This window comes from Manis javanica, chromosome 11 (genome assembly GCF_040802235.1).
Source record: "Manis javanica isolate MJ-LG chromosome 11, MJ_LKY, whole genome shotgun sequence".
NCBI classification, from domain to species: Eukaryota; Metazoa; Chordata; class Mammalia; order Pholidota; family Manidae; genus Manis; species Manis javanica.
In genome coordinates, this window is record NC_133166.1 from 109,237,867 (window position 1) to 109,265,734 (window position 27,868).

At 49.0% G+C, this 27,868-nt stretch overlaps 1 protein-coding gene across 3 annotated transcripts; it reads right to left on the bottom strand.

Annotated features, from left to right (window-relative positions):
• Positions 1-944: 944 nt before the first annotated feature.
• TESMIN (testis expressed metallothionein like protein) lies at positions 945-27,868 on the bottom strand. Of its 3 annotated transcripts, none has more exons than XM_073217235.1 (8): positions 27,773-27,868; positions 26,986-27,517; positions 24,002-24,160; positions 15,978-16,069; positions 7,769-7,871; positions 4,887-5,024; positions 3,269-3,417; positions 945-1,926 (listed from the first exon to the last, which is right to left on the bottom strand). In XM_073217235.1, exons 2-8 carry the CDS (start codon positions 27,469-27,471, stop codon positions 1,734-1,736), a joined length of 1,320 nt encoding a protein of 439 aa, XP_073073336.1. In that variant the 5' UTR covers positions 27,472-27,517; positions 27,773-27,868; the 3' UTR covers positions 945-1,733. The 3 variants fall into 3 exon arrangements, with proteins under 3 accessions (XP_073073336.1, XP_073073335.1, XP_073073337.1); XM_073217234.1 differs by having other exon boundaries at positions 26,977-27,517; XM_073217236.1 differs by lacking the exon at positions 4,887-5,024 and having other exon boundaries at positions 26,977-27,517.

Genomic DNA, 27,868 nt, shown 5'->3' on the forward strand with positions numbered 1-27,868 from the left:
GGCCTTTACTTCTCATACTGAATTCTCTAAAGTCTTAGAGACATACTGAACTCTGCAGGTGGGAAACCGTGTAGGAGTCATGCCTCCACAGGTGAGCTAGTGCCCTGACTCAGACCGAGCCCAGAACACACAGCCGCCTCCAGCACGAGGTGGGTGCACGGGCTCTGAGGCTGCCGCGCAGGCTCCCTCTGGTCTTCCTCCGGGCTCTGCAGGTGGGCTACACCCGCTGCCCTTCCTGGGTAGCTGTTTGCCCCAGAACAGTGCTGGAGGGCGCTGCTCTCGTCTGTCCCTCCACGCCTGCTCCAGCAGCTCCTGTGCACTAGAAATGTGCCTGGTGTGAACTGAGATGTGCTGTGAGTGTCAAATACACCAATGTCAAACATTTGGTTCATACAAAAGAATGTGAAAGTGCTCAGTCATTTTGACTGCATGTTGAAATGATAGTGTTTCAGGTATACTGTTAGATAAATGATTCCTTCTCCATTTTTAAAATGTGGCCCCAGGATACTTTGAATTGCTGGTGTGGCCGGTGGGCACTGCAGTTGGCAGGACAGGAGAGGGAAGGCAGCCTTCAGGGGCATCTCAAAGGCGGCACACCTCCTTGGGAAAACTGCCGTCTACAGTATTTGTCCCTAGCTTGGGCTTGGGCTTTCTGCCACAAAATCTGGATCCCAAGGGTCAAAGGGGGTCGAAGTGGGGAGGAATCACGTGTTTCTTCCCCCCTGGGACCCCTGCCAGAGCTCTACGACAGCCCCCTCCTCGGCTCCTGGGCTGTGACCCGCCCAGGTCTGCGCCCCACAGCCCCGCCTCGTTCCCTGGGGTGTGGGTGAGCCAGCTGCCTGACACGCCCTCCAGGGGGCTGGTCCTGCCAATGAGCACCGAAGCATGACAGATGTATTTCCAGTCTCGAAGTTAATCACAACAATTTGAAATTTTTATTCCTCTTTGCTTTTAAAACGGAACCAAATAAGTCAACGCAATAACTAATCTTACCTGCTGTTTTCTACAAACTAGTTATTTTAACCAAAATTTACAAACAATAATAATAGTTTAACAATAATTATGGAGAAGTTAATTGGATAATAGAGCTTTTCCACAATTCAAATAGAAACACATAAGAAACTAGCTAACTTCCAGTTCTACAACCTAAGGTGCCACTGACCACACATGGCCAGGGTGACCCGCTGTCTGCGCTCCGTGGGGCCTGAGAAGAGGCTGATGGCCCAGGTGGCTTTAGGGAACTGTCTACGCTCAGATTCTTCAGAGTATTCAGTAGTTCTCCAGAGATACCACATTGTATCTTAGCAGCCCATTGGAGAGTTTAGTTCTAAACAATTTTAGGGAAAAATCATTATGGCTGTTTTATGCAGAGAAGCCTCCCCAGGAAAATGCCCGAGGGAGGGTGAAGTCAGTAGGAATGGACCTTAATCCCTCTGCAGGACCCGCTTCCACCCTCCACCACCCAAGCCAGTGCAGGCGACTCCCCCGGGTTACAGGAGCCCACGCTCTCCTCGGGCCCAGACAACAGGGCCGCCGCGTGCTTCCCCGGCAAGGGGCTGCTCTCCAAATCCCTTGGGGCTCTGAGCAAATCCCCCGGCCCCTGACGCAGAGGCATAGCTCGATCTTTAATGGTGCAGACCTGGCTTCGCGTGCCTTCAAAGAGCCCCGAGTCAGATTTCCTACAGAACGCCGGGACAGACTCTACACGCGCTCCCATTTGCCTGCCTTGTACTCTACTCGGTGTTCGACTCTTTGGACTTGAACTCAGTGTGGAGAATCTGCGACAAGCATCTCCCGAACTCCTCCAGGACCCTCTTCTCCGCCAGGCGCTCAGAGCACTGCTCCTTCTCGGCCTCCTCGCCTTGGGCCAGCAGACAGGCGCACGCGGCCTCCACCACGTCCCAGGAGACGCACAAGGACGCCGGCCTGCGGGGATAGAGCAGGTAAGGTCATGGGCGCGCCGGTTTGTCAGCGCCTTTCATGTTCAGGGCACGTGCTCGTCATGGTGTTTTTAAGCATGTCACTGCTAAAATCAAATGTTGTCTTCCTAATACCGGAAACAATGCACTGCAACAATATAAATCATTGCTTTTCGAAGAGTGATATCGAGGCCACTGAACCTGTCAGCTTCTTATGTCGCTATCAGGTCAGATTCTAAATTTTCTTAAAACTGGATCCACTAACGAACTCAGAAGACCTGGGCTACAGTGCCAAGCCTGGGCTGGGCTGGGCTGGGCAGGGCTGGGCAGCGCCAGGGGAGGAGAGGCAGGAGCCCCAATACAGGCCCCGAGCCAGGCTCTGCAGCCAGTGTGAGCTCTGCGCACTGTGGGCCCCGGGGCAGGCCGGCCCTGGCCTCGGGAGCGGCGGGATGCTGCAGCTCTGAGGACTCTCCGGTGGAGGCGCACTGCCTGAGGCGGGGTGAAAGACTGCTCCGCTTCGCCGCCCCGGACCGGCCCTTCTCCCCACCGAGCTCGGCAACCACAGCTCAGCTACACAGTTGTCCACCTTGTGTTCAAACTGAGCAACTTTAGGAAAACTTCCGAGTGTATTACAGTTTGTTAATTATGAAAATAGAGATAGATGCTGGGATTGGTTACAATCTCTCCATGAAGGCAATTTGCAAAGATGAGAGCGCGGGGCTGCCTTCAGGTCAAGAAGATCCACGACACCTTGGGGCAGCCCCCATGTTGTTCCCCCCCCACCCCACCCGCACACTCCCCCGAGTCGGGCGGTAGCATCTCCACACTTCGTTTCACAGAAGATGCAGCTATGTTTTGGGAAATTCTTAGGGAGAAAGATCTCTGCTGGCCACAGCGGTGAGTTTCTGATGTCTTTCTAACCAAATAAGCATGGACTTGGCTCTTCACAATTATATTAATTAGTGACATCTGGTACTTTATCATGACATGACACATCACACTGAGCTCAAAGACTTTTTAAAATAGGTGAATATATACAGTAAAATTACTACTCTAACTTTGAGACCTGCTACAACTGTATTATGGCCTCAAAATAATTAAATGGGAAGCTACCCAGCTAATGTGGAGCCACACTGCTTTGGTAAGGAATACGGGATGCCTGGGATGTCCGGCGAGCATTTCTGTGGGCCCTTCACAGGGGAGAGCTTGGGAGTCCGGCAGGAGGCCAGCCCCTCTTCCCCGCTCCACGGGGACACCTGGAGACTCACACCTTCTTCCCAGAGTATAAAGTAACTCCCCTTAAAGGAACCTCCCTTTCCCCTGCAGGAGGGTCAGTTCCCAGGACCTACCTATCTTTTCTGAATTTTGCTAGTCCTGAAAATTTAGTTGGTGACACATGACGGCTACCTTCACAGTCTCCAGCTTCCGTACAGTTTGGCATACTCAGTAGTGATTTTCGTTCTGGGCTTTTGCAAATAGAAGAACACATAATCTTGGCCTGGTAATATAAAATGCTTCAGTATAATTAGGTTGCCTACAATTCATCAAAAAACGACAACTTAGATTTGAACCTGTAGTCCCCTGTTGATGTGTGTGTGGGGTGTGTGTGGAATCTGCAATTTTCATACCAGAAAAAGGGCAGAACTGAAGAGGAGTGATGGCCGCGGTGGGACGAGGTGAGGCGTTGCCCTGGGGGTCACGGCGAGGCTGCTGACAAGGGGGGGAAGGGCTTCAGGAGGCTGGTGGCCGAGTGTGGCCTGAGTCTGCAGGAGTCCCGCCGCTGTCCCTTGCCCACTGGGGATGCAGGCACAGCCCTGCACCTGAGTTATGTCCGGACAAAGCCCGAGCTAGGTGGCTGCGCCTTGGGCCTCCTGGCCCCCTCCAGCAGTGCGGGAGGTGCTGCCATAGGGACCCCACCCGAGGGCAGGCCCTTCCTGCTTCCCTGCGGGTGAACTTGCTTCTTTTCACATGGCAGCGTGATGCTCGGGGTGCCAAGGTGCCCGGCTGTGCCTGGTAAGCACCTTGCTCACGCCAGTACTGGGGGCACTCTGGAAGCCACTGCCTTTGGCTTCCTCTCTGCCCAGCCCCCGGGACGCCCCGTTCTTTTCAGCTCAGCGCTGCCCCTCAGGGGGTCTCTGTTGGGTTTTATCCTGCACGTCTAGGTGTCATGGGCAGGAGTGGGCAGAGACCCCACCGTCCCGCCGCAGCCAGGGGCACCGCGGAGAGCAGACACGAGGCGTGGGTGCGTCAGAGCAGAGTTCCACTGGGTGTCGCCCCCTGAAAGTTTTGAAATCTGTATCTCTTGATATTTTTACTACATTTTCAAAATCCCAGCTGGGAGAGGGGTGGGTGTGCTTGCTCGCGCCTTTCACCGGGTGCCCCCGAGTCGTGAGGACGTCTCTGGAGACTGACCTTCTACGACAACCTGTAAAAATGAAGCCACCGGTGCCCCAGAGCCCTCAGGCACCACAGAGCGAGCTTTGCCAGGGGCGTTTCTGGGCCCTTCGTGAAGGGGCCCGCAGGCTCCCTTCCGCCCTTCCTTCTACACAAAGCGAGAGGGACAGGGAGGGAGGTGGCAGGGGTGAACCCGGGGGGCGGGCAGCCCCTTGCCCGCTGGTAGGGCCCTGGGCGAGCCCGCACCTCCGCAGCCGCCGCGGCCGCCCCGCTCCCGGCCTCCGAGGCACAGCACCCGGGCAGGTGCCCCCCACAGGCCTCGGCTCGGCAGCCTGTGGGACAGGCGGGCGGAGGGGGCAGGGGGCTGTGGGAGGGCCCTGGGGCCAGGTCCTCGGTTCATAAGGCACAACTGATGTTGAGACTGATACAGATTAATGTACGTGCCCTGGGAGGAAGAAAACTGAATTATATTTCTCCTTTTAAATTACAGTAATTTTTTTTAACCACAAAAGTTACTTAGGCCAAAATATTGACTTGTTTTTTTAAAGTCATACCAGGAAATGGATCACTGACCTCATAGCACTCACAGCGATTCTTCAGGCAGCCCGGCCTCCTACAATCATGCCCTTTGTCGCGACGAGGCCTGACATCCCCCAGTCCTCCGTTCCCGATGTTTGATCGGAAAGCTTCTGGGTTTCTATCAAGACATGCCTGAGACAGAAACACGCAACCCCGTCAGGATGTATTTTATTATTATTTAAGGACAGCATCCGGTGAAGGGCATCTTGGTTGCCTGCCATTCTAATCTGCTGGTCCCTGTGGAAGGGGCCCAGTGAGCCGTGCGTCTCCTTCATAGTCGAGAAATGATTTCATTTTAATTCCTTTACACCCAGAAGGGAACGCTGTAGCCACAGTTTCTTCAGGCTTTGTTTTTTCTCCTGAGTTTCAAAGTCTTATATATTTATTCTAAAATTATTGTAAATTCACTGTTAAATTAGCAGATGGTAAAGATGTGAAGACAAGCATGTGGACACATTTCCTTCTAGTATTTCTGTGAGATATTTGGGGTGAAGGTACTCTGCCACCAGCTTCCATCTACTGAACATCCACTGTGTTCCAGGCGCCCTTCCGGGTGACTGACGTGCATCCTCCCTGTCGGTCCTCGTAGTGACCTCCGAGGGATATACTCCCATTTCTGTCTCACAGATGACGACAGTGGGGCCAAGAGGTTAAACAGCAGATGGCATGTCCCCATGCTCACACCACACCAGGGACTCAGTCTCTCTATCCTGGTGTGTTTAACTTTTTTATCTACTGTCCACCATCCATCTAGACATACAAGTGTACAAATATCTTTAATAACAAAGTGATCCAGTGCTCTTCATAAAAATTCAAGCATCACCCAGTCACAATGGCACAGTAGCATCCCTGCCCTTCCCTGTCCCCTCCCCAGGTTAATAGCGGGGGTCCAGACCCCAACACCAGAAAGTCCTATGGCCACAAAGGGTCCTGTGGACAGATGGGCCTGGAGCAAGGCTGCTCTGTTTGTGCATTTTTACATTTTACTGACGTATGAGGGACAGTGAACACACTCATGTGCGGGCAGAGTGTGATATTAACTGGAACACATTGTGCACCCCTTAGTGACCCCCTACCCAGGGCAACTCAGAGGACAGCCCAGTCCCCCATCAACCCAGCCCCTTGGGGAACCACCGCTCTGACCCCACCTGCGTTCACCTCACCCGCCCTGGAGCTTCAGCTCAGCGGAGCCACACGCGTGTCCTCGCTGTGTCCTCTGTGTCCGCTTCTATCATCAGCACAGTGCGTGAGGCCATCACCTGTCCGCCCAGTGCTAGTTCTTCCTTTCTCATGGACAGGTGGGATTCCGTCATGGGATTACCTTAACACCCCTGTCCACTCACTGCTGACAGACACCTGGGGTGTTTCCTGATGGGACTATTATGCTGCTGTGAACCTTGTCCCAGCCTCTGGGGGACGTGCGCTCACTTCTATTAGCTACATTAGTAGGAATGAAACCACCGGCCGTAATGCATACAAAGGTCAAGCCTTAGCAGCCACTGCCACTCAAGGTCCTGGTGTGGCGTACCGGCTACGCTCCTCTCCAGCAATACCTGAGAATCCCAGAACTTCTTAAATAACACTTTTCACACTTTGAATTGCAGACAGCACTCTTCACTTAGAAAAAATTCTGCTACGGTTGATCTTTGAACAACGAGGAGGTTAGGGGTGCAGGGGTGCTGACCCCCCACGGCCACACAGTCATAAATCCACATATAACCCTTGACTCTGCGAAAACTCTACTGCTGACCAGAAACCTTACCAATAACATAAACAGATAATGAAAATCATCATGCTTTGTATGTTATACGTATTACAAACAGTACCTTACAATAAAGATAAAAATGTTTTTTCAAATTATTGCAAATCCCCCCCCAAAATTTTCCAATACATTTATTGAGAAAAATCTGCACATAAGTGGACCCACACAGTTCAAACACACATTGTTCAAGGGCCAACTGTACACTGAAGTCTGGATGCATCATAACTTTTTTCTGTCCAATGATTGGGCTATACCAAAATTGAGAGGATATTTACAACTGATTTATCTATAATTAGAAAGGGAAATTAAATTATTTTAGAAAACACAACAGCCCCCGCATGACACACTATGAAGCCTCAAGTCTATGGGTGGTGGCCCTCAATTTCTCTTTGCGAACTAGGGGCCCAGGCTGTGCCCTGGGCAGGCTGACTGTCCTGCCTTCCTTGACCATCTTCTGTGCCCAAAGAAAGGGATGAAGCTCCTGCACTTGAGCTTCCACAAGTGGCCTGTGGGGCAATCTGAGGAGCTGTCTGCCCCTTGAGGAAAGCCTACATTCTCCCCTTCACCCAGAAGCCAAGGAATAAAAATTGGACAAAGGTAACAGCAGAGGGCTCTCACCCACTTCTCTGTGCAGTGGACTCTGATTCCTTTTTATGAAAACTAGACCAACTGCGATGATACTCTCCAGTGACTAGCTCAGAACAAAGAGAAACTAGCGAAAACCAGTGGTTTCATAATATTGGAGTTTGCAAAGCAAATGATTTCCTGTGCCTTTTCAGACGATGCATTTCCAGCTCGGGCTTGTCTGATACGCAGCATGGCCCAAATCTCTAAACCCTGAATCAAGGCAAAGCCGACAGGTGCATGTTCTTTGCGGGACCCCTCTGAGGGTGCTGCACCCCCGAGCCCTTGCACACTGGCAGGAGCGGGCACCTCTCTCTGCGAGCCCTTCTTGGGCCAACTCCACCTTCAGGAATAGAGTCATGCTCCATGTATGCTCAGCACCTTGGGTTTCCCCAATATTGAAATCAGGAATCTCTGGAGACAGTTTTATGAACATCTCAAGCACTTTTAAACACTTTTAAAATGCATGTATTTAATGGACATTTGTTACCTTAATGGCCTTAAACCGCTCCATTTCATGACGTAAATCGTTGAAACAATTATTACAATTGCAGTTGCTGCAAAAGTCCCCACTGGCAAAGCAATCACAGTACCTGAGAAGAAAACAAAAGGTGCATCACCGGCACAGACGGAATAGCCATGAAGCAACATTGGTGCGGGTGTGTCAGGAAGAGCTGGCCACCCGCCGCGGCCACCACCACGTCTACACCGATGACTCTGACCAGCTGGATGCTGGGACGGTGCTCTCCAGTGAATAGCACAGAAGAAAAACTTGTGAAAACCACTGGTTTCATAACGGTGTTTGCAAAGCAAAATGATTTCCTGAAAAACGTCTGTTGAGGTTAATCGTCCCTGACCTAAAATGCCCCTGAAAGTTGGTGGGTGGAAACACCAAATAATAAAGAACCATTTTCCCACTGACTGTCCTGATCCATCCAACAGACTGGATGAGCTCCCGTCTTGCCCAGACATTGACTGTGAGTGAGAATTCGTGGGACCAGAGGTCGAACCTGGCCTAGACTTTATCTTATTTATATTCTGTGTCAGTGTGGGAGGAAAGAGAAATGAATCGTGGAAGAAAGACATGCCTGAGATGATGGGATCACACCGGTGCAGTGCAAGGCTTGTTCAAGAGTCAGACCGCACAGACAGCTGTGTCAGGAGAGCCTCTCTGAGGCGTGCCCACTGTGCCCTGGGGGCTGGAGGCCCCAGGGGCCTTACTCAGCAGCAGAACGGCAGTTCAGAGGACCTCCTCAAATGGGTTTCCTGGAAGACCCATCAGTGTTAATGGCCACTGACTGCTTCCCGTGCTCCTGTCAGACGCCTGCCCCGTGCTGGGCATCAAGGGCATTCACGAGCCTGTGGTTTACTGTTTTCAGTACGGATGGGGATGAGACACTTTCCTCAACTCATGCAAAGATTCAGGTATGGGAAGGACTCCTGATATCTCACCTACAACCTGAACCCCAGAGAGGCTTACAAAGCCCGTCAGCCACCCTAAGGCTTCCGTCTGTGACTAGAGAAGACTCACATTGTTCTCTGAGTGCGTGATTCATTCAAAAGAACATCAATATAGAATCTGTAACGGAGTGCAGAGAGCATCAAGAGTCAGGAAAAAGAACTAATGACACTTAACCTGACTGCCTAGAGCGAGAGCCACCCAGTTTTTTCTTGTGTAAATTACCCGAGGCTTCTGAGAAATGCGCCTACCCTAAGTTAGATAACTAGAAGTGGGCAACAGCCTGGGAACGCCTGGGGATGTAACCCGTGATAAGTCACGTAGACATGCTTGGGTAAGCAAGAGATAACAATTGAAGCGGGCAGGCAACTGGCGCGTTCCCTAAAAAGGTTACAATGTTTCCCATTGGTTACAATATAGAGTGTGTTTTAAACCTATTAGTTGTAGAAGTGCGCGGGCTTTGGTGTAACGGCTGTGAAGATCCTATATAATCAGTACCCAAAGTTGCTTTGGGGTCGGCAGCTCGGACTCGGCCTGCGTGTCAGGGGAGGTGCTGTCAACCCCAGCTTGCTGGCTGAATAAAGACTTTGCTTGGATTTTCATCTCCATGTCCGTGTGTCTTGTTCTCTGGGAAACCCCGGAGTCCTGGACCCTAACAAATCAACTCTGCCACCAGCTTCCCATGTTACTTGGTAAGAGTTTTTTTTTTTATCAGTCAGTGTCTTATGACGTGAAATGGAGGTCATGGCAATGAAGCTGTCAGTGTCAAAGAACTGCCTGGGGGAAGCCCTGAAGATCGTGTGGGTGCCCTTCCTACTGGGTAGGCGTGCTGCCACAGAGTGCTGCGTGAGTGCCAGGAGGGCCTGTGGTCTGGCAATATGGTAGACTAGACGTCTGTAGAAATCTTCCCACCATAGAATTCTTAAATACTCTTCCTTTAGCATTTATTTTAACTTTTAAACATAATATTTTTAAATGCATGTCAAGAGGAGAGTAAAGGAGATGGTTAGAAGTGAAAAAAACAACTTGTGAGCCCAGAGGCGTGAGTTCTCTAGCTGTCAAATGTTGTCCTGGGGCATCTGCTGGTCGCCAGAGACCCAGGGCTTGGTCCAGATGGGCTGCTCATACCGGAGGCAGAAGACAAGGTCTGGGTTACAAAAGGTGGGAGGGATCAGAGACACCGTCCCCCACATAAACTGTGGATCCATGAAAGGCAAGCTCCCCACAAATTTACGCCACAGAGAGCAGAGATACATCCCCTTCTGGGCCAGTCTGGAGTGCAAGGGAACAATATGAGAGCTTTTCCTAAGCCTTCCTAACCGCTGCGGTGGAGAGAAGGGAAAGGAGGCAATGACAGGAGGTTTGGAGGCTGAAAGCAGAGGGTCAGAGGTCGATGGCCGCAAACACGAGAACCCTGACTCCCGGGCCAGGAGGGGAGAGCAGAGCAGCGGCTCTGGAGATTCCGGAATCACGGAACCAGGCCGCTCTGAAGCGGAGGGGAAGTGGGTGAGAGAAGGGAAGACCCAGTTGAAGTCCCCTCTGGGGGCAGTGCGCCCCCAGGCTCCCCCCTTCTGGCAGCTGGGTTCAGCCTCCGCATGCCTGGTAAAAGGCTGAAGTCACTCTCTGGTAAGACAACTGAGGACTGGTATTGCAGCGGGCAAAGAGAGGAAAGGGGAACACTGGGACCCTGGGTTTCCTCTACTCACCATCTAGAATTCTAAGAGAAGATTGGAAAAGCTTTCTCTGAGACCTCTGACTAGCCCCAGAGAAAATAATAGAAAGAGTCCAACACTGAGGTTTCCCAATAAATGGCTTAGTCATAGCGCCCAATGGTGAAGCCCCAGTAGTGAGCCCCCATTGATACAGCGAGTCCCCAAGTCAGCTTATGCATTATTCTTAAGTATGAGCAGAGGAGCAGCCAAAGACCAGCAGACGTGTTAAGAGATCTACCGACATGAAAGACAAAGGCCTAAAGAAAACATGCAGAGAAAAAAAGCCAGCGGGAATCATCAATAGCTTTGGAAAGATAAAGAAAAGTTATGGCATCCAGGAGACAAGAAAATGATGCTTACTAAAACACTCAGAATATAAAAAAGATGTTCTAGAAAATATGACCCAATCTGAGATATCTTGTCATTAAATTTCAGAGAACCAGGAATAAAAAGCAGGTCCTATAAGGTGCTGGAAAGAATAAAACAGGTTTCATACAAAGGTTCAAGAAAAAGAATAGTGTCAAAATGTCAATAGCAGCACTAGAAACTAAAAGAAAATTCAGCAAAGCCTTCAGAATCCTAAGGGATTATTTGAAGTTGAATCAAAGTTGGAAACCCAACCACCCAAAATCCAAAACAATCATCTAAGTGTGAGTACAGGAAATCCAACAGCCTAATCCGAAATGATCATCTAAATGTGAGTCTAGACTAAGACATCTAGACATGTAAGTTCTGAAAGAATCACCTCCCGTGCACCCTTTCTCAGGAAGGACAGATGCACCGAAACTGCGCGGCGAACGAACGAGGCGGTGAACAGGAGCCGACGTGAGGAAGAGGAGGGGGCCCGGGCCGGAGGGAGCCTCGCGGACAAGCACGGCGCCGCAGGCCTGGAGACAAGTCGCAGGTGGAGACAAGCTTCCTCGAGACACGACTGACCGGGTCCCTGGTGCGTCTGGGCTGCGACCAGGGGAGGGGTCAGTCTGTGTTACGGGCGCAGAAGACCAAGTACCAACTTGAGGGAAAATGATGATCATTCAAGGCTCAGCAATGAGTAGTGTTTTCATTGTCATAAAATATAAGCACTGAATACTGATTTAACTGCCTCAAACTGTGCAGCTTCACCTATATGCAGATTTTTTCCACAAACATACAGTATCTGTAATTGGATATAAGGCAGCAGATCCCCCGGGTGATGTGGTTCATAGAAATGGAAAAGGAGAAATGTTGCCCCTGGTGCCCCATATGGGAATTGAAATCACGACCTCAGTGTTACTGGCATCAGGCTATGACCAACTAAGCGAATGGGCTGCTGTCTAGACCAGGCAGAAACTCTGAAATTTGAGAGAGGCAGAGGAGCCCAAGTCCTAGGTGGGGCAACTCAGAGGAAGGAGACTGAAAACTTTGCCCCTCTGAGTGCCCCCCTCCCAGCCTGGGCTTGATCCACCCACAGGCAGGTGTCAGCCCCGGAGGGACCAGCAGAGCAGCTAATTCACCCCCTGCTTGCTCTCTGTTCTCTGCTGGATATTTCTTTTCTATTTTCCTACTCTCTGTTATATCTGAAGTTAGTCGATACACTTTATAAGTAGTAGGCTATTAGTAGTTAAGCTTTTGAGGAATCAAAACTTATATGCAGATTTCTGACTGCACAGGGGAGTCAGCAGCCCTAACACCCACACTGGTCAAAGGTCAGCTGTGCATCTGATGTCTAGGTACGGGGAATATGCGTGTTGGGAGAGGGCTTATTCGTGAATGGGGAGAGGAAACAGAGTTAAATTCACATCTTCCTTGGTATAAAAACAAGAGATCATGACTAAGCCAAAAGCCTAGAAGTAACAATACAAGCATGTTATTTAGATTTATGGGGGCAAATATTAAAAGATTCAGTTGAAGAGTTGAAAGTTTATAGATATCAGAAAATAGAAAGAAATATCAGGGAACTACATTTTTTTTGTACCAAACCTTGTATAATTATTTGTCTCTTTAAAAGTGAGAAAAGATAAACTGAAAGACAAAGAAATTAAATCCAGGTACAGCATAAAAAGACAAAGAGATTAAAAGTATAGAAAAGAGGTACAGAGAAATGGTGGATAGGTTAGAGGGGCAAATATATGTCTGATGAGCATTACAGAAGAAAAGCAGAGAGAAAATCAAAGAGGCACATTTGGAGTGAGGGGAGCTGTGAATTTTCCTGAACTGTTGAAAGTTGTGGATCCTCTCATTTCAGAAACCTAAAGAACCCCAAGAAAGGTAAGTAAAAAGAAAAACCAAAGACAAAAAGAAAGTCTTAAAAGCACCAGAGATCAAAGACAGATTATCTAAGACTGACAGCTCATTTCTTGTTATAAACAATGGAAAACAGCAGAATAATATCTTCAAAGCACTGAGAGGAGAAACTGACAATCTAGAATTTTATAGCTCATCAAACTATGTTTTCTCACCGTGGTCCCGGCTAGGGTCATCTCTTTCCTTACTCTACACACTTTGCTGGGTGATTTCATTTGTTAACTCCTGCCCCCTCTCCTTTTTTTTTTTTTAACTTCATGATGAAAAATTTTATGTTTTTATTACTAAACCTGCTCTGTCTCCCACGCTAAAATCCTCATTTTCTTCTTCCCCAAACATCATGAAAGTGTTGTCCTCATCTGCTGTTTATCCCTCCTCATCTCCCAGTCATTCTTTAACTGGTTTCGTTCAGCTCTTCTCCATCCCACTGACTCAAAGGCGATCAACAACCTCCTCACTAGAAAACGTAAGGCCCCCTTCACTGCACTGTGCTCCCAGCAGCTTGTGACTGTGATGCTCCAGAACCACATCCCCGACTCCCCATCAGACACTGCTGCCTCCAGCTCAGTGTGTCCGAAGCTTAGCTGGTGACCTTCTGCTTCGTCCCTCCCCCTGCCCAGGCTGTTCTCCCAGGCTGCATGCGTGCTAGTCCCCACAGGGTGACATGACCCCAGGTCATTTCTGACAGTTGCCTTTATCTTGATCCACATCCAAGGGGTTACCAAGTCTACTGATTTTTTTTTTTTTTTTTTTTTTAGGAGAGCAAAGCAGAGGCTTTATTTAGAGAGAAAGCGAGAGGACAGATCTCCTGGCTCACAGCCTGGAGGGGACAAGAGAGCCCCTAAGTCTACTGATTTTGACTCAGAAAATTTTAGGAACCCAGGGTGCACGCAGGGCAGTAGAGGCCAAGCTGACTGTACTAGAATCTAAATTGGGAGAAGAGAATCTAAACCATGGTTCTAATAATATTAGAATACTTAATATTCTAATAAAATTAAACATTAAATAATATTTAATACCCTCTAATGCTGATCTGAAAAGTAAAGAGTTTAAAGAGATCTGGACAATGCCTTGGAAAAGCATCATGGGTAAGATGTACCACAATGAGGGATGACCTCGTCTTTAAGAAATAAAATTCCAGAGAAGCAGAATGCAAATACTCTTTATTATAATGTTCAATATCCTACCAAAAATAATAGCATCAAAGATATATCAGAATTCACATTAATACCAGACTGATAATCAGATTGTTAAAGCTACACAGACTGACAGGGCATCAATTTTTATCAAGAGGATTTTTATTAATATGATAAGCTAGTTAATAAGTTAGCCCGTTTGCCACCCAGCTCTACAGAATGATGATTGGGCGAATGCACCCACGTGGGCCGCCGGACACGAGGCGCAAACTGACCTGCTTCTGTGTCAAGCATGGGCCAGAAAGGCCTGAACCAGGCTGGGCTGGCAGTTCCCTTTCTGGTGTCTGCAGACCTGCTCTGCCTTGTTATCTTGCGGAGTCAAAAAGGCAGCAATGAAGGATCTAAAAAGGTGACGGGTTAGGGCAAATTGGTCGTGGCTGGGAACTCAGAATGAGACAACCAGCAGTTTTCTGACTGCTCCCTGCCCACAGACAATAAATCAGGGGAGATTCCAGGGTACCGCCAGGACTGTGGGCACTGGGATAAAAAGCACCAGTCTGAGTTAGTGGAGTGACATCACATCAAGTAATTATTTGCAGCTAAAAAAATGCAAACACAAAGTTTGTGTTGTTCCTAGCACATATTTACTATAGATAAATATTTTATGACCTGAAAAATTACATCAAAATAAAGAAAGATATGTGACTGGGAAAACCCAGTAAGAGTAGGAGGCTGGCGTGGGGGAGGTGAGGGAAACAAGACTAGACTGCAGCCGCCACTTCCTTCCTCATTGCTGCCCCTCCAACGCCGCAGCTCTGTGAACACACGCCTGAAACACGGCACCAGGAACGCCCAGCTGCCTTGAATGTTCTAGACACCCTAACGCGCACAGTGATGCAAGAGTGCTGGCACCCAAATTCGAAAAAGATCGGCAGAACATCTCAGGTCGCGCTGTGTAAGCAAGGATTTAATGCTACCAGCAGAATCTAGGAGCTGCTTACACAGTTTTGTTTTGCCCAGAAATGTGAAGAGCCACGGCAACAGGACGAGTTACAATGATCACAACCACATCCTCTCTAACGCATCTCACCAAGACAGTGAAGCGGGGAGAATGACTTTGGACAGTCCATTAAATTAACTGAAAGTCATTTGCCAACAGTGCAGTGTTACAACCAGCCCAGCCGCAAGCACTGAGGCTGTAGCAGTGAGCATGGTGCCAGGCAGGGGTGACGTGGCACCTGAATTCCTGCAAGCCTTCAGAACTCTACCCCAGCTGCTTCTGGCCTGCCAGACTGTCCCCAAACAATTTGTGTACTTACCAACGCCACGGGGAAGCCGCGCCCACAGAAGCCTGGATGGCACCAGCGGCCACTGTCTACGTTCCAGAAGGTGCTTGACCTGATTTCTTTCAGACCCTGGGATGTGCAGCAGCATTAGATCGTGTGTCCAAACCCAAAAGAGGCAGGGGTAGATTGATCCCCACAACAGACGAAAGGGTGCAGTGACTGGAAAGAGCTGGCCCGTCCACCGTTAGTTAGCACATGGATGTTAACTCGACAAAGAGTTTCAACCAGCTTGATTAGTTTAGTTATGATTGTAGACACGACTTTAAAATGGCAAGACGAGGTCCCAGGTAAGTGCAGCCCATGTCCACCTGGGGACCGTGTGCCTCGGCACCTGCGCCTGGACCCGAGCTGGCCGGGTGGGGAAGGCAGCAGGCAGAGGCAGCCTGAAAGGCACTCCAGGCCCACTGTGGATGTTAAGTGACCACCGTGCCATCACTTGCACTGATGACAGCAGAAAAGGAATGCAGCAGCTCAGCTTAAAACAGGTGAAAGCAAGACGGCGCTATGGATGGCAGCAGGCTGCCAAACACGGGCACAGGGCAGTGGGCAGAGCGCAAAAAACGGAGACCGACTTTTCCAGCAACACACCAGACACGCACGCAACAGTGTCAGTGGTCCTGCTTCATGTAAAGTACATTTCTTTAGAAGTCGTGAAGCTTTGCAGGTAAAGCTAATTTTACAACTTGGAGGAAAATCCCAAATGTACGCAAGAGCCTCTGAAACTCTCACATTAATGTAAATGATGGTCACTTTTAATCCTTACCTGGCCAAAGTCATTCTTGGTGGTTCTGGAAGAGCTGACCCTGGGGGGAGGGTGGACCCACTGACTGTGGGTGGTAAGGTTCCATTATCAAGCTGCATAAAGTCAAGAGCAAGAATATTTTGAATTAGTGTATGTTTTAAAAGTTCCACCTAGTCAGCTCCTAGATACAGATAAAAATGATTATTTTTCTTCTAGCAGTTTACATCACAATCACGTTAAAACAACGTCCAGGCCTTATTAGCACCAGGATCCTGCTAACACCTGGGTGGGCTCCAGCCCCGGCTTTTCAGCAGCAGAGGGGAAGCCCAGCCCCAGCTCCCTGCGGACCTGCTGGAGGCCTGGGGCGAGGGAGCCTTGGCTGCGTGGGCAGAGCGGGAAATGGGGCTTCGGACGCAGGGCCAGGAGTTGACAGGCCGGCAAGCCGTGCACACAGCGGTCAGCTGGCCAGGGAAATTGTAAGGGACATCTTTTTCATTTTTATGAACTACAAATTGTGAAATAGATCCAATTACAAATTTCTGTTAACTAGAAATGTTCTTTGTTTTCTCAGTATAATGATCGGTGTCGGCACTGAAGTCTCTATTGGTGACCGTTACTCTTTCATCTACTCAGTTTTAACAGGTTCAAAAGCAAAATCACAATTTCTGCATTATCCAAGTCCTTTCCTTTCTCAGCTCCCACTTATTTTGTTATGTTTATTTATATTACATATTTATATATTTGTATTTTCATCAGCACACCTCACAGGGGTGTCCCCAAGGGAAGGGAGGTGGGTGGGCAGCGCCAGCACTGACCCAATTTTCTTCTTCTCAGAAGCTTGAAGAAATAAAAAGTATTGAATAAATTCAGCTTTTGAGATTATTTGTATATATATCACAGTTAAATATCTTATCCTTGTCCCTCCTCTGAAAACTTGAAATTTAAAAATAAATTTCATTTAAGAAATATAGTCTTGGAAAACCACACATTGTGTTCATCCTCATTTTCTTCCTCTGCCTCTTTTTAAATCGTGTGTCATCACCTTGTCGGGGCTTGAAGTCACCGAGAAAGCCCAGGGGGCCCACCTCCTTCCTTGCGAAGCCCCCTGGGTCCCCCTCTATCATCTAGCCTGGCGAGAGCTGGGGGGCTTTGGATCCACAGGCACTGAAGCTGTTTCTCCCACAGTCACCCAGACACCGACGCGCCAAGGATGTCGCCAATGGCCGTCCGGAGTTTTGCGTCCTTTTGGAGAAAGGATTTTAGCGTTCTCAAGCCTGAGGTGATTCTTTGCATAAGCCAGGTACAATTTATCTTTTCCCCTTTGCTTATTTAGTCCCAAAGTAAAGCAGAGAAAGAGGTCTTCTTCTAAGTTCTTCATAGGGAGTAAATCTAGGTCAACTTCATACCAGAACCATGAAGCTTCTTCGGCAGTGTCGGCCTTAGTGAACTCTAAGGTGGTACTTTGCCCTCACGTCATGTGGATTTTGGTAAAATGCAGATTCTGGGCCGGTGAGTCTGGAGCGGGGCCTGAGATCCTGCACTTCTTGCAGAACAGGAGGGGGGTGGCGGCACCGTGGTCCATGCACCCCTCTGTGAGCAGTGAATGCATTAAAGATAGACAGAATTAGGGGTTCGGCAAGGAACGGATGCAGCAAATACACTGTTAGAATGATCGCCCCAAGGTCCACACTGGACAAGAGGTCAGGGGCGCCAACACGGGGCCCAGGGTCAACACAGCTGTGGGAGCAGGAGAGGCGAAAAGGAGAAGGCTGTGGTCTCCCGGGCGCTGCTGGTCCCCGGCAGAGGTGGGAGAGCAGGCGCAGGGCAAGCCTTCAGGGGGCTGCGACGGCGCGGACGAGCCCCAGAGGCAGGAGGGCGAGCGACCCTGCGGCGGGTGCCCACAGGACCCAGGGTGCACCTGACTCTGACTGACAAGCAGTTTCTCAGAGCTCTCCTCCTCGCCGCACGCTGCACACCAGACTTCCTGCTCTGGACCCCAGGCTTGTGCACCCGACTTCTGCACACGGCGGCGCAGGGGTGTCTGAGAGATCTCTCAAAGGTAACCCCAGATGGAGCCCCTAGTCTCCCTCACGAAGCCTGCGCTCTCTCTTCTCTCTTGATGAGACTCCATCTTTCCATTTGCTCAGGCTGAGGATCTTGGGGGCGTCCTCCCCTCCTTCACAGCCCACGTGCAGCCCGTCAGCAAACCCTGTTGCTTCGGCCTCCCAAGAATGCCGACAAGCGATTTCTCGCTACCTGACTGCCCCCAGCTGGTCCGAGCACCCTCACCTCTCGCAGGCATTACTTGAGCAGCTGTCCTTGGTCGGCACCTTCACTGTGGCCCCCTTTCAGCAGGAAAGCCCAGTCCTTTCCTTGTCACACACCAGCCCCGGCTCCTTTCCTCTCGCTCACGCCGCCCGAGCCCCACTCGCCTCCTTGCAGCCTGCAAAGCCCGAGTGACCCTGTGCTGCGCTGTTCCCCTGCTTGGAATGTCCATCCACATGATATCCACAGGGCTCACCCCTCCTCTCTTTCAAGACTGCACTCAGGTGTCACCTTCTGAACGGAGCCACCTGTGGCCACCCTGTTTAAACTTGCAACTGTCTTCTTCCCCACAGAACCCTCATCCCCAGTGCCCACCCTCTGCTCTCCTTGCGTACAATATAATTTACTTAATATCAGATTTGCTTATTGTCTGTTCCCCACACTGAAACACAGGCTGCAGGAGGAGGGTACAGCCGTGTGTTTTGTTTCAGGGGTCCGTGTAGTATCAACTCACTAATGTATTCCAAGTGCTCAGACCAGCATCCGCCCTACTGAGGGTCACCCTATACGAATGCCCTGTATGTGCCAGGCTTTGTTCCAGACACAAACAAGACTCAACAAAATCTCTACTCCTAGGAACTTAGCGCTCCTGTGGATGGGTGCAGAAAGACAAACCAAAAACCACAAGACAGAGATAGTGCTGTGCAGAGGACCAGGCAGGTGCTGGGGCAGTGGCTGGCTGTCTACACTGGGGGGCTAGAGAAGCCCCTTCTGAGGAGGTGACATCTTATATGAAGACTTAGGGAAAAAGGATATCTGTCTCATAATTATATTTAATATATGCCTATGATGATGTATTCTTGAAAGCATTTCAAACTCTAAAAAAGCATTTCCACAACACTGAAGACAGTGAGGGATGTTCTGGACCAAGCAGGTGGTATGTGCTGCTGGGTGGCAGAACCACAAAGGGCAGCTTTGGCAGATGCGGCAGGTCAAAGGTCTGGAGGCTGGAGACAGCCCCACCGCGTCGGCACGGGGCTCACCCACTCCCCCCAGTCTGAGCAGTGGTGAGGGCAGCCAGTGTTTGGTAAATGTCTCACTGTTGATTTTAAAATGGGGGATAAATTATATTTCCTGAGTAATTTCAACTTTGACAATTGAAATTTCAAGAGATGATAATGCCCAATTGTATTTGTTTATTAAAATAATGACTCAACTTGTGTAATGAGATTTAATTTTGCTGGTACTGGCAAAACTCTTCCTGCTAAAGCAGTCATTGGTTTAGGGACATCTGTGAGGAAGACAATAAAAATTAATTGATGGCATAGACTGTTTCTATTCCACTTGAGCATGGAAGAAAGTACAATGATCATGTACCATGGATTTATCATGTGCAAAGTCACTTAAACTTATCTTGATCCTATTTGTGAATTTTATTCTATAAAATCTTTTGTTTCTTTCTAATGTTTTTTTAAAAATCTATTACATGCCTTTTCTTTGTCATAAGCTGCTTAGCAGGGGCTCCCAGGGACAGTCAGCTATGCTAAGACATGCTGCTGCCCGGGCTCCCAAGCTGTGCCAAGGTGCCCTGTTGCTGCAGGAAACTTGCCAGGTGGCCACTGACGAGTCACATTTTCACAGAATTCTGTGAAATCTGTTGGACACCATGTGAACTACTTTCAATTTACATGGATTCTCTTTTTCAAATGGTTACCAGCTTTCTGGGATGTAGAACTAACTTACTGGGCTGTTTGGAACAAGCTACGTAACTGCTGGAACTCACAGGTATTCTTTTGCCTAAGGGGCCGTCAGAAACATTCCTCAGACACCAAGCGCGGCGAACAGCCGTGCTCTTGAATCCAGGTGCAGGGACAAATGTGTCTCAGCCTCCTGATTACCTACCAGCTGAACACATTTCCTGCTCCAGGCTTATGCAGCCTTTGAGTGATGGCACCGTGAGACTTCGGTAACAGGATGCATTTATTTTATAGTGATATTTAATATGTACACATCGTAATAAAGGAGACTGGTGGGTAGGATTACATGACAAGGAAATACATTTTGAAAGCATTATATAAACTTTCTCCTGTGACTCTAAAGGCATTAGATTTTGTCAAGTTCCAGAAGGAAGGGAATTAAGAAAGAACCCCTCTCTGCCTGTGTAGAGGATCAAATGCAGCTCTGACCTACAGGGAACAGAGCGAGAAAATCCACAGCTGGTGTGCAGCAGAGGGCCTCCGGGGGCCAAAGCCCCAGCCCCGCTTCCGCCCTGCAGGGAGGTAAGTGTCTTGAAGGCATCTGATCTGTCCCTGTGAAGAGAGGCTATCAGGGTGGGATATGAGTCACTCTTTCTTTGTGCCCTGGACACCAAAGGCCCGCTGAGATTGCACCTGGATTCAATATTGATACGAATTATTAGCATGTACAACACGGGGAACACAAAGCGATCAGTTCGCAATGCTTACGGAGCCCGGTCAGCATACTGTACACATGAAACTGATATGATATGGCATGTCAATTACTTCAGTAAAAACAACTTATTGACAAGATCAGAAAAGGTCTGATAATGAAATATTCTGACTCAAGATTTAGAATAATACAATTATGTATATAGTCCACATAGAAATGTCCAGTTTTCAAGAATTAGTGTGTAACATTTGTAAACATAATCCTAAAACTATGGCATTAAATCTTTTTTGTAATCATGCTTAAATCATTTGAGGATAATCAGGTACTTACAGGCCATTTACAATTATATGTGCCAATTTAAAGAAGTTTCTGAGTAAATGAACGGCAGATAAAGCAACATTTGGTAGTTATTTCAGAACTCATGGTGATTAAAGCAGTGTGACAGTTCTCATAAACTAAAATGTTCACATTAACGTGTATATAATTTACACCACAGCTGAATAGTCAACTCCCCACCCAATCTGGGGAAGGCTGATGTTTCAACCCAGGCACCCCTAGGCGCACCCACTTGTCAGTCTAAGTGGTCACAAAGCTCTCTGCAGCTAGTGGAGGTGGGGGCAGCTGTCCAAGGACCTGAGACGATCAATACAATGTACATCAATCAGTCTACAAAGATTTGTTTTTGTTTTCCTAGTTCACTAATACAGACTGTGAGGTCTTCCAAACTGCCTATTTAATAACCTAACTGCCTATTTCACTGTTTCATTATATAAAGCCAAACATATTCGCTTACCAACTTAGACATGCATATGACATAACTTTTTGATTAATTCACTTTGTACCTGACTGTAGATAATTATTTTGGTCTTGATACCGAGGAACCAAATGAAATGCTTTTAGTTCTCCTGTGCCAGAACTGTCTATGCACAACATTTGTCTGCCCCCTTCCAACTGACATATCACCTAAAATGAAAAATAATGGTCAGGTTTCATTTTTAAAAGATCAGTAATATTAACCTATATCAACTCAAATCTGAGAAAACAGCTTTAATTAAGAATATAAGTTTTAATGGCAAATGGCAAACTATGGATCAGTTCTCCATTCCTTACTCTACTGACAACACACTCCCTGGGGGCCCCGCAGGGAGACCCTCCGTCCGCCCCAGGAACTGCGCGAGATGCGCTCAGTGTCCAACGGAGGTTCCTGCTCCTGCCTTTCTCTACAGGCAGCTGACCACTGAGGCGAGGGCCAGGGTCAGGTGAGTGTGGCACAGGTTCCCTCACCCGTCCTCACACTGCCCACAGGGACCGGGAGGGTCTGTTGACCTGCCCAGCCCGGCCCTGTTCAGACCCAGCCAGCTGACCCAGCTCCGAACCCCTTACTCAACCTCTGCAACTCGTCATGGACTTTGAATAATCTTCCGTTTTATGACGGTTGCTCTTTCCTGACATATATACATGTTATTATTTAGCACATGGGACTTTCTGAATGTCCATTCGTTTTATTTCCTTCAGTTTAGAAAGATTAAGCCCAGAACTGGAAAACCCTAAGAAGCCGTGCCAATCTTCCGGGGCCTGTCTAGACTCGCAGGTCACCCGGCTGGATTCGACCATAAGTAAGTCCTCAGTGAGCCAGGCGGGTCCGTCTGCCAGTCACATCAGCCAAGCAAAGCACAGGCGGAGCCCCCGCCGCACGGGTACAGTGATGACCAAGGCCAGGGGGCGTCGTGGTTTTTGCCTGCACACAGCTTCTAATTCTGATGGTAAAACCATGAATACCCAGAGAAGCTACAGCTTCTATCTTAGGTTGTTTTGGGGTTTCCTAGACAGGAAAACCCAAATAAGCACAAAGGATCAATGTGACTGAAATAACACACATAGAGCCTGTCTTCATGAGGAGCTGATCACAGGGTCAGACCTTCAGACCGCCCTGACACAGGGTAAGAGGCCAGCATTTGTGTTCGCTTGGAATTTTATTTATATTTAGAGGATAAAGTCACAACCACACACACACAGGTGCACAAAACCAGGAGAAAGCGGAGTGTGCTCTCTAGGCCTGCCTATGGTGCACTGCAGGGCTCTGCCCTGCCCCCCCCTGGGCTGTGCTCACATCACTCAGGAGTCCGGTGTGACCGGAGGAGCCTCATCCTGCTCACGTGGGCCAGGTGTCCTGGAAAAGCTCTGCTCTCAGAACCGGAGGGCCTCAGTAGAACCACAGACGGGCGAGTACTGGCGAGGGCCACAGCTAGGCCTGAGTTCCTGGTAGGCTCATTTTCAAGTATTTCCTAGTCAAAATACATGCCTTCGAGCCCAGACCTCCCTTCTCAGACCACAAAGCTGCTGCGGGCAAGGCGATCGAGGGTCCTCTGGACTCATGAGAATGCGTCGGGCCTAACTGCCTGGCTGCCCTCCTTCCCAGTCCTCACCACACTGAACCCCCAATCCAGATGCACCACTCACAGGCAGTCTATGTGCCAAATCTGTTTTCTTATCTATAAAATGTAGATAAAAATAATGCCTACCAGTATAGCACAGACAAGACACGTAGTGACTCTATGGCATCTCACTACGCTGACGGACAGTGACTGCAGTGGGATATATGGTGGGGACTTGATAATGGGGGGAATTTAGTAACCACAATGTTGCTCATGTAATTGTATATTAATGATACCAAAATAATAATAATAATAATGCCTACCAGTATAGCACAGAGAAGACACGTAGTGACTCTATGGCATCTCACTATGCTGGTGGACAGTGACTGCAGTTGGATATATGGTGGGGACTTGATAATGGGGGAATCTAGTAACCACAATGTTGCTCATGTAATTGTATATTAATGATACCAAAATAATAATAATAATAATGCCTACCCTTCAGAGCTGAGAGAAGAATTTCATGAAATTACAAATGTGCAAAAATATCACATGAAGAACCACAGACGTTACTGACTGCATATCTTATTAGGTAAGCACATTAGTGTTCATTAGAGTTACTAGGAATTTGGAGATGGGATTGAAGGGGAGCAGGCTCTGCCCTGCAGCCATGGAAGCACAGCTCTGCCGCCCACCAACATGCCGAGGCCCTCAGCTCAGGGCTGCCCCTCCCCGGGCCGAGCCCAGGTCTGCAGCGACTGATGTGACTTGGGATCACCCCCCTCAACCAATACAGCAACGTCCTAATCTTTGTGTGATTTGCTAAGATCCAGCAGAAATGACGTCTCTCTTCTGACAGATGAGACAACTCAAACTGCTGACTCACAAGTAACCAGAATGAAAAACAAGGACGTAACTATTACTGTTGACTCAGTAACACTCAGGGTCAAAATGTAATACAATGTCAGTCAGACACATTTTCTTGGGCATACTGACCATCGGGTCGGAGTCTTTCCTGAGAGAGAGGCCAGAAGCGTCCTCTGCTTCCTGTGATGGCGGGAACTTGAAACAGGGCTCCTGGGCAGGAGGGTTCTGGAAAGTGCCTTCCTCAGGCTCGTCACTCAGAGGAGCACCACTTGCTTCCTTCATTCCAACCTGAAAAGGCAGCCATTATCTTAGAAATCACAAAGCAGACACTGGGTTTCACAGTTTACAGAGAACGCAAAGTTCTCTGCAGAAGGGCCATTTTTAAGGTGAGGCGCCCGCTCTGGCCTAGTGTCTCTCTGCCTATTATCATCCCTCCAGGGCAACGGGCAGGGCCACAAGCCTTCTGACCAGCCTCGCTGCCAAACGAGGGACCCAAGGACCAAAACCGTTTGCCCACAGCGTGTGGAGATGTGATTTGATGTGGTTCGTGCTGGTTCAGAAATGCGGTATCAGTAACGGAGAGGATTCCCCGGCGGGCCAGGTGCCCCCTGAGCTGCTCGACAGCCCCCCACTCTGAAGGAGCTGCCAGCCTTGAGGCCTCCCCTGAATGCGGACCCTGTGCCAGCCTTCTTAGGGTGGGCTCCTTCAGCTGTGTTAAATGTTCTAGGTGACTGTTTACTCTCAAGTTGGCTGAAATCCTTTCTGACTTTTCAGTAATATTTATGATGTAACTTTTAGTGTAGTCATAGTAATATTTATAATTTAATTTAACTGCATATAGTATTAAAATATTAATGTATTTATAATAAAATAGCCAAGCTCTCCTCATTGAATGGTAGGACAGTAATTAATATGAAACAGTGAAGATTGGGAATAACTGCCAGCTGTGGTTTTAAGCTATCATCTGCATCAACTGTCAACTCAGTGACACACCAGCAAAATTACCAAAAATAGAGAGAAATGCCAATGATATTGCTGAAAATCAACATAATTTAAAAAAACTAACAAGTTTCCATGGTTAAAAAAAATCACCATCAGCTTTGAGTGCTTTAAAATCAGAATGATTCTTTGTAAGATTTGATAAGAATGGGAAGAGGGTTGGGAAACAGCAGTCAACCCATACTTGACATTGCGATCTGTCCTTGACCTCTGCCTGCCCAGATGGCCTGTTAGTACAGGGGGGTTCTCCAGAGGCCAGGTGGCAAGTTGTAGTGTTCTTCAAAAAAGATGGGGACTCTGAAGACAGCACAGATAGCTACCTTCTGAACTGTGGGTATTGACTCAAACTTGGAGATTGTCTGATTTAATAAAATCTGGGGCCAAAACAAATAATAATCACAGACTGGCAGTTTCCTTAGCACAACTGATAGCATCTACATATGAACCTTTAAAAAGATAAATATAAGTTTAGCTATATTTCAAGTTATAGTTTTATTTATATATCTCACATTTTATAGAAATATAGAAATTTAAACATTTTCTTCTGCTTTGGGGAAGTTGTCATGTATATGTTATCAAAGTTTAGATTTGACTTATCTCCCTGTAGCTAGCAAATACTTATGCAGTAAATATATCAATTCCTCAGCCCCATGCAACTAAGATCTGAATTACTTACACTACAATAAAATCCTTTTTTTTACAGAATAGATATAAACAAAGGTCAGTATGTGAAAATGAATTTCTAGGAAAAGGAAATTAGCAATTCACCCTCAATATTTACTGAAAGGTAATTCCACTCTGTTTAAATTATAAATATGTCCATGCTGTATCTTTTTTCATTTTATTAATGAATTGGAAAACAGCCAATAAAAATTCAAAAAAACCAAAGAAATATCATCCACATAGTCTCTCATTTATTTTGTCAAACCCACATAGTTAGAAATGGATTATATTAAAGAGAATTTTACTACTTTAACATGAGCTGGTTCCCTTCCTGTTCTGATGAATGTCTGTTCACATGTACAGGAGGAGGCTGAGCTGGGACCAATAGGGAAAACGTGCTGAGACACAGGTTTGGCCTGGTAGCCAAACGGAATGCCTGACACTTCCAGCCATGTGAAAAAGACCCGGACGGAGACCTCCGCTGTGGGTGAAGGCTGGTGGGCCTAGACGCACTCTGTACTCCCTCTAAGTCCAACTGAGAGGCTGGTGGAGGCCCCAGCCTCTCCTCCCTGTCTTTCTTTCACACTAAAGAGCAGTGATTACAGTAAAAGGACACGAGAAAAGCAGAAATCCAAGCCCCCACTACCATGGCTTATGATATACAAAGCCAGGCTTTTCAGCCTTCTCCACACCAACTCAAAAGTGTTCCACAAAGGCCTGATTTATAACTCACTAGAATGACTGAATGGCTGAGTAACCTGGCTTTCCAGACAAGATCCTTTTGGGGAGGCAGCACACATTTCCTGGGATCTTTTTTTTTTTAACTGATCTGTTTAGTTTCAGCAAGAACAAAACAGAAAATTACCAGTGGTTATCTGTTGCAGAGAGGGCAGTTAGCTGAGAATTAGCAGGGATTTATGCAGGCTCTGATTTTTATTACAATGCTCGAGGAACAATCACTTACTAGCAGCTGGAAGGTCTAGCATGTGATTTAAGGGATCAGTAAACATAAATACTTGCTGTGAGTACTTGCTGTGAAATTACAACCCTTATAAAATCTAAAGGGCAAAAGTGTAAAGTGCCAGCTCTTGAAAATTCAGTCGTTGCTTTTTTTTCCCCACGGATACTAGCTACCTGACAAAAACAGGGCTTCTTTCCTAAGGCCAGTGATGGCAGCGACTGGGCACACACACTTTCTAGCTCTTTCGCTCTTACGTCGCGCGCTCTGCAGGGTTAGCTCAGGTCCATGTCCGCCGACAGGGACGCAGGACAAGGTCACCGCCAGGCAGAAGGGCTTGGCTGAGCGGGTGCGTCTCGGATCGCGAAGGGACGTGCCCCGTTTGGAATGGGTGACGCCAACCCCGGGATGCTGCGGACGCAGGAAAAGCCTAGGGGGACACCCGGTCTGTTCGGGGTGGGCACAGGGGCACTGCGGCTCTTACTGGAATCACCTGGACACCAGCGTGGGCGGCTCCGTCCCTGGCCCAGGCGCTCAGGGGCTCCACGGCCGGGCTCGGGTGGAGGGTCAGCAGGGAGGACAGGAAGTGCTCATCGTAGACGGGCAGCTGCGGGGCGGCGGGCAGCACTGCGTCCTCCAGCGGGTGGAGCCCGGGGAGGCCCGGGTACCCCGGGAGCTCCTCGTGCTCCACCTCGGCCCCGTCGGCCAGGAGCTCCACCCGGACGTCGCCCTCACAGTCCGCGTTCAGCGGGGGGTTGAACGCGTGCAGCAGCGGCCCTTCGGGGTCAGCGGGGCCCAGGTAGGCGTCTTTGAACACCTGGAACTCGTCTTCCTCATCCTTCGCCACCACCGGGGCCATTAGGGCGACGTTTTCGGACGCGAAAGGACTCCCTGCCCTGAAAATCTCCGTCGCGATCTCATCCTCGGGGCTGGACATCCCGGCCACCAGAGGGGCCTCCTCCATGTCCACCTCCTCCATGTCCACCGACAGGGCCTGCCCCCCGCGCGAGGCGGGAGCTGTACGCCTGCAACGACGCGGCCAGTGAGGCGGGCGGCGCGCCCGGCTCGGGCCCGGGCCGAGGGACACCGCCGACCCCGACCACCCCAAGGGCTGACTGGACAGGGCTTCTGCCGCCCCCAAGGGGATGCCTAGGGGGTCCGCAGCCCCCTTCCCGTCTGCAGAGCCAAGGCCGGGCCCGGGCGCCGCGGGGAGACCCGACGGCGGCCGGGGTCTCAGGGGCGAAGAGGTCGCCGAGTCAGGCTTCCTCAGAGGGGCGCACCTGGGGCCGCCGGGGCCTCCGAGCGGCGAGCGGGGACGCGAGGACCTGGTGAGGGCGCTGTGCGACCCCTCAGGCGCGCAGCCGGCGACCGTTGGG

Bases quoted from the DNA above. Each gene is read 5' to 3' on its own strand.
- TESMIN (XM_073217234.1), bottom strand. From the start codon at position 27,471: ATGGAGGAGGTGGACATGGAGGAGGCCCCTCTGGTGGCCGGGATGTCC. The intron at 7,872-15,977 runs GTAAGGATTAAA...TTTTCTTCTCAG, and splicing joins CCAAGAATGACTTTGGCCAG to GTACTGTGATTGCTTTGCCA. The intron at 5,025-7,768 runs GTAACAAATGTC...TTTCTGTCTCAG, and splicing joins AGCGGTTTAAGGCCATTAAG to GCATGTCTTGATAGAAACCC.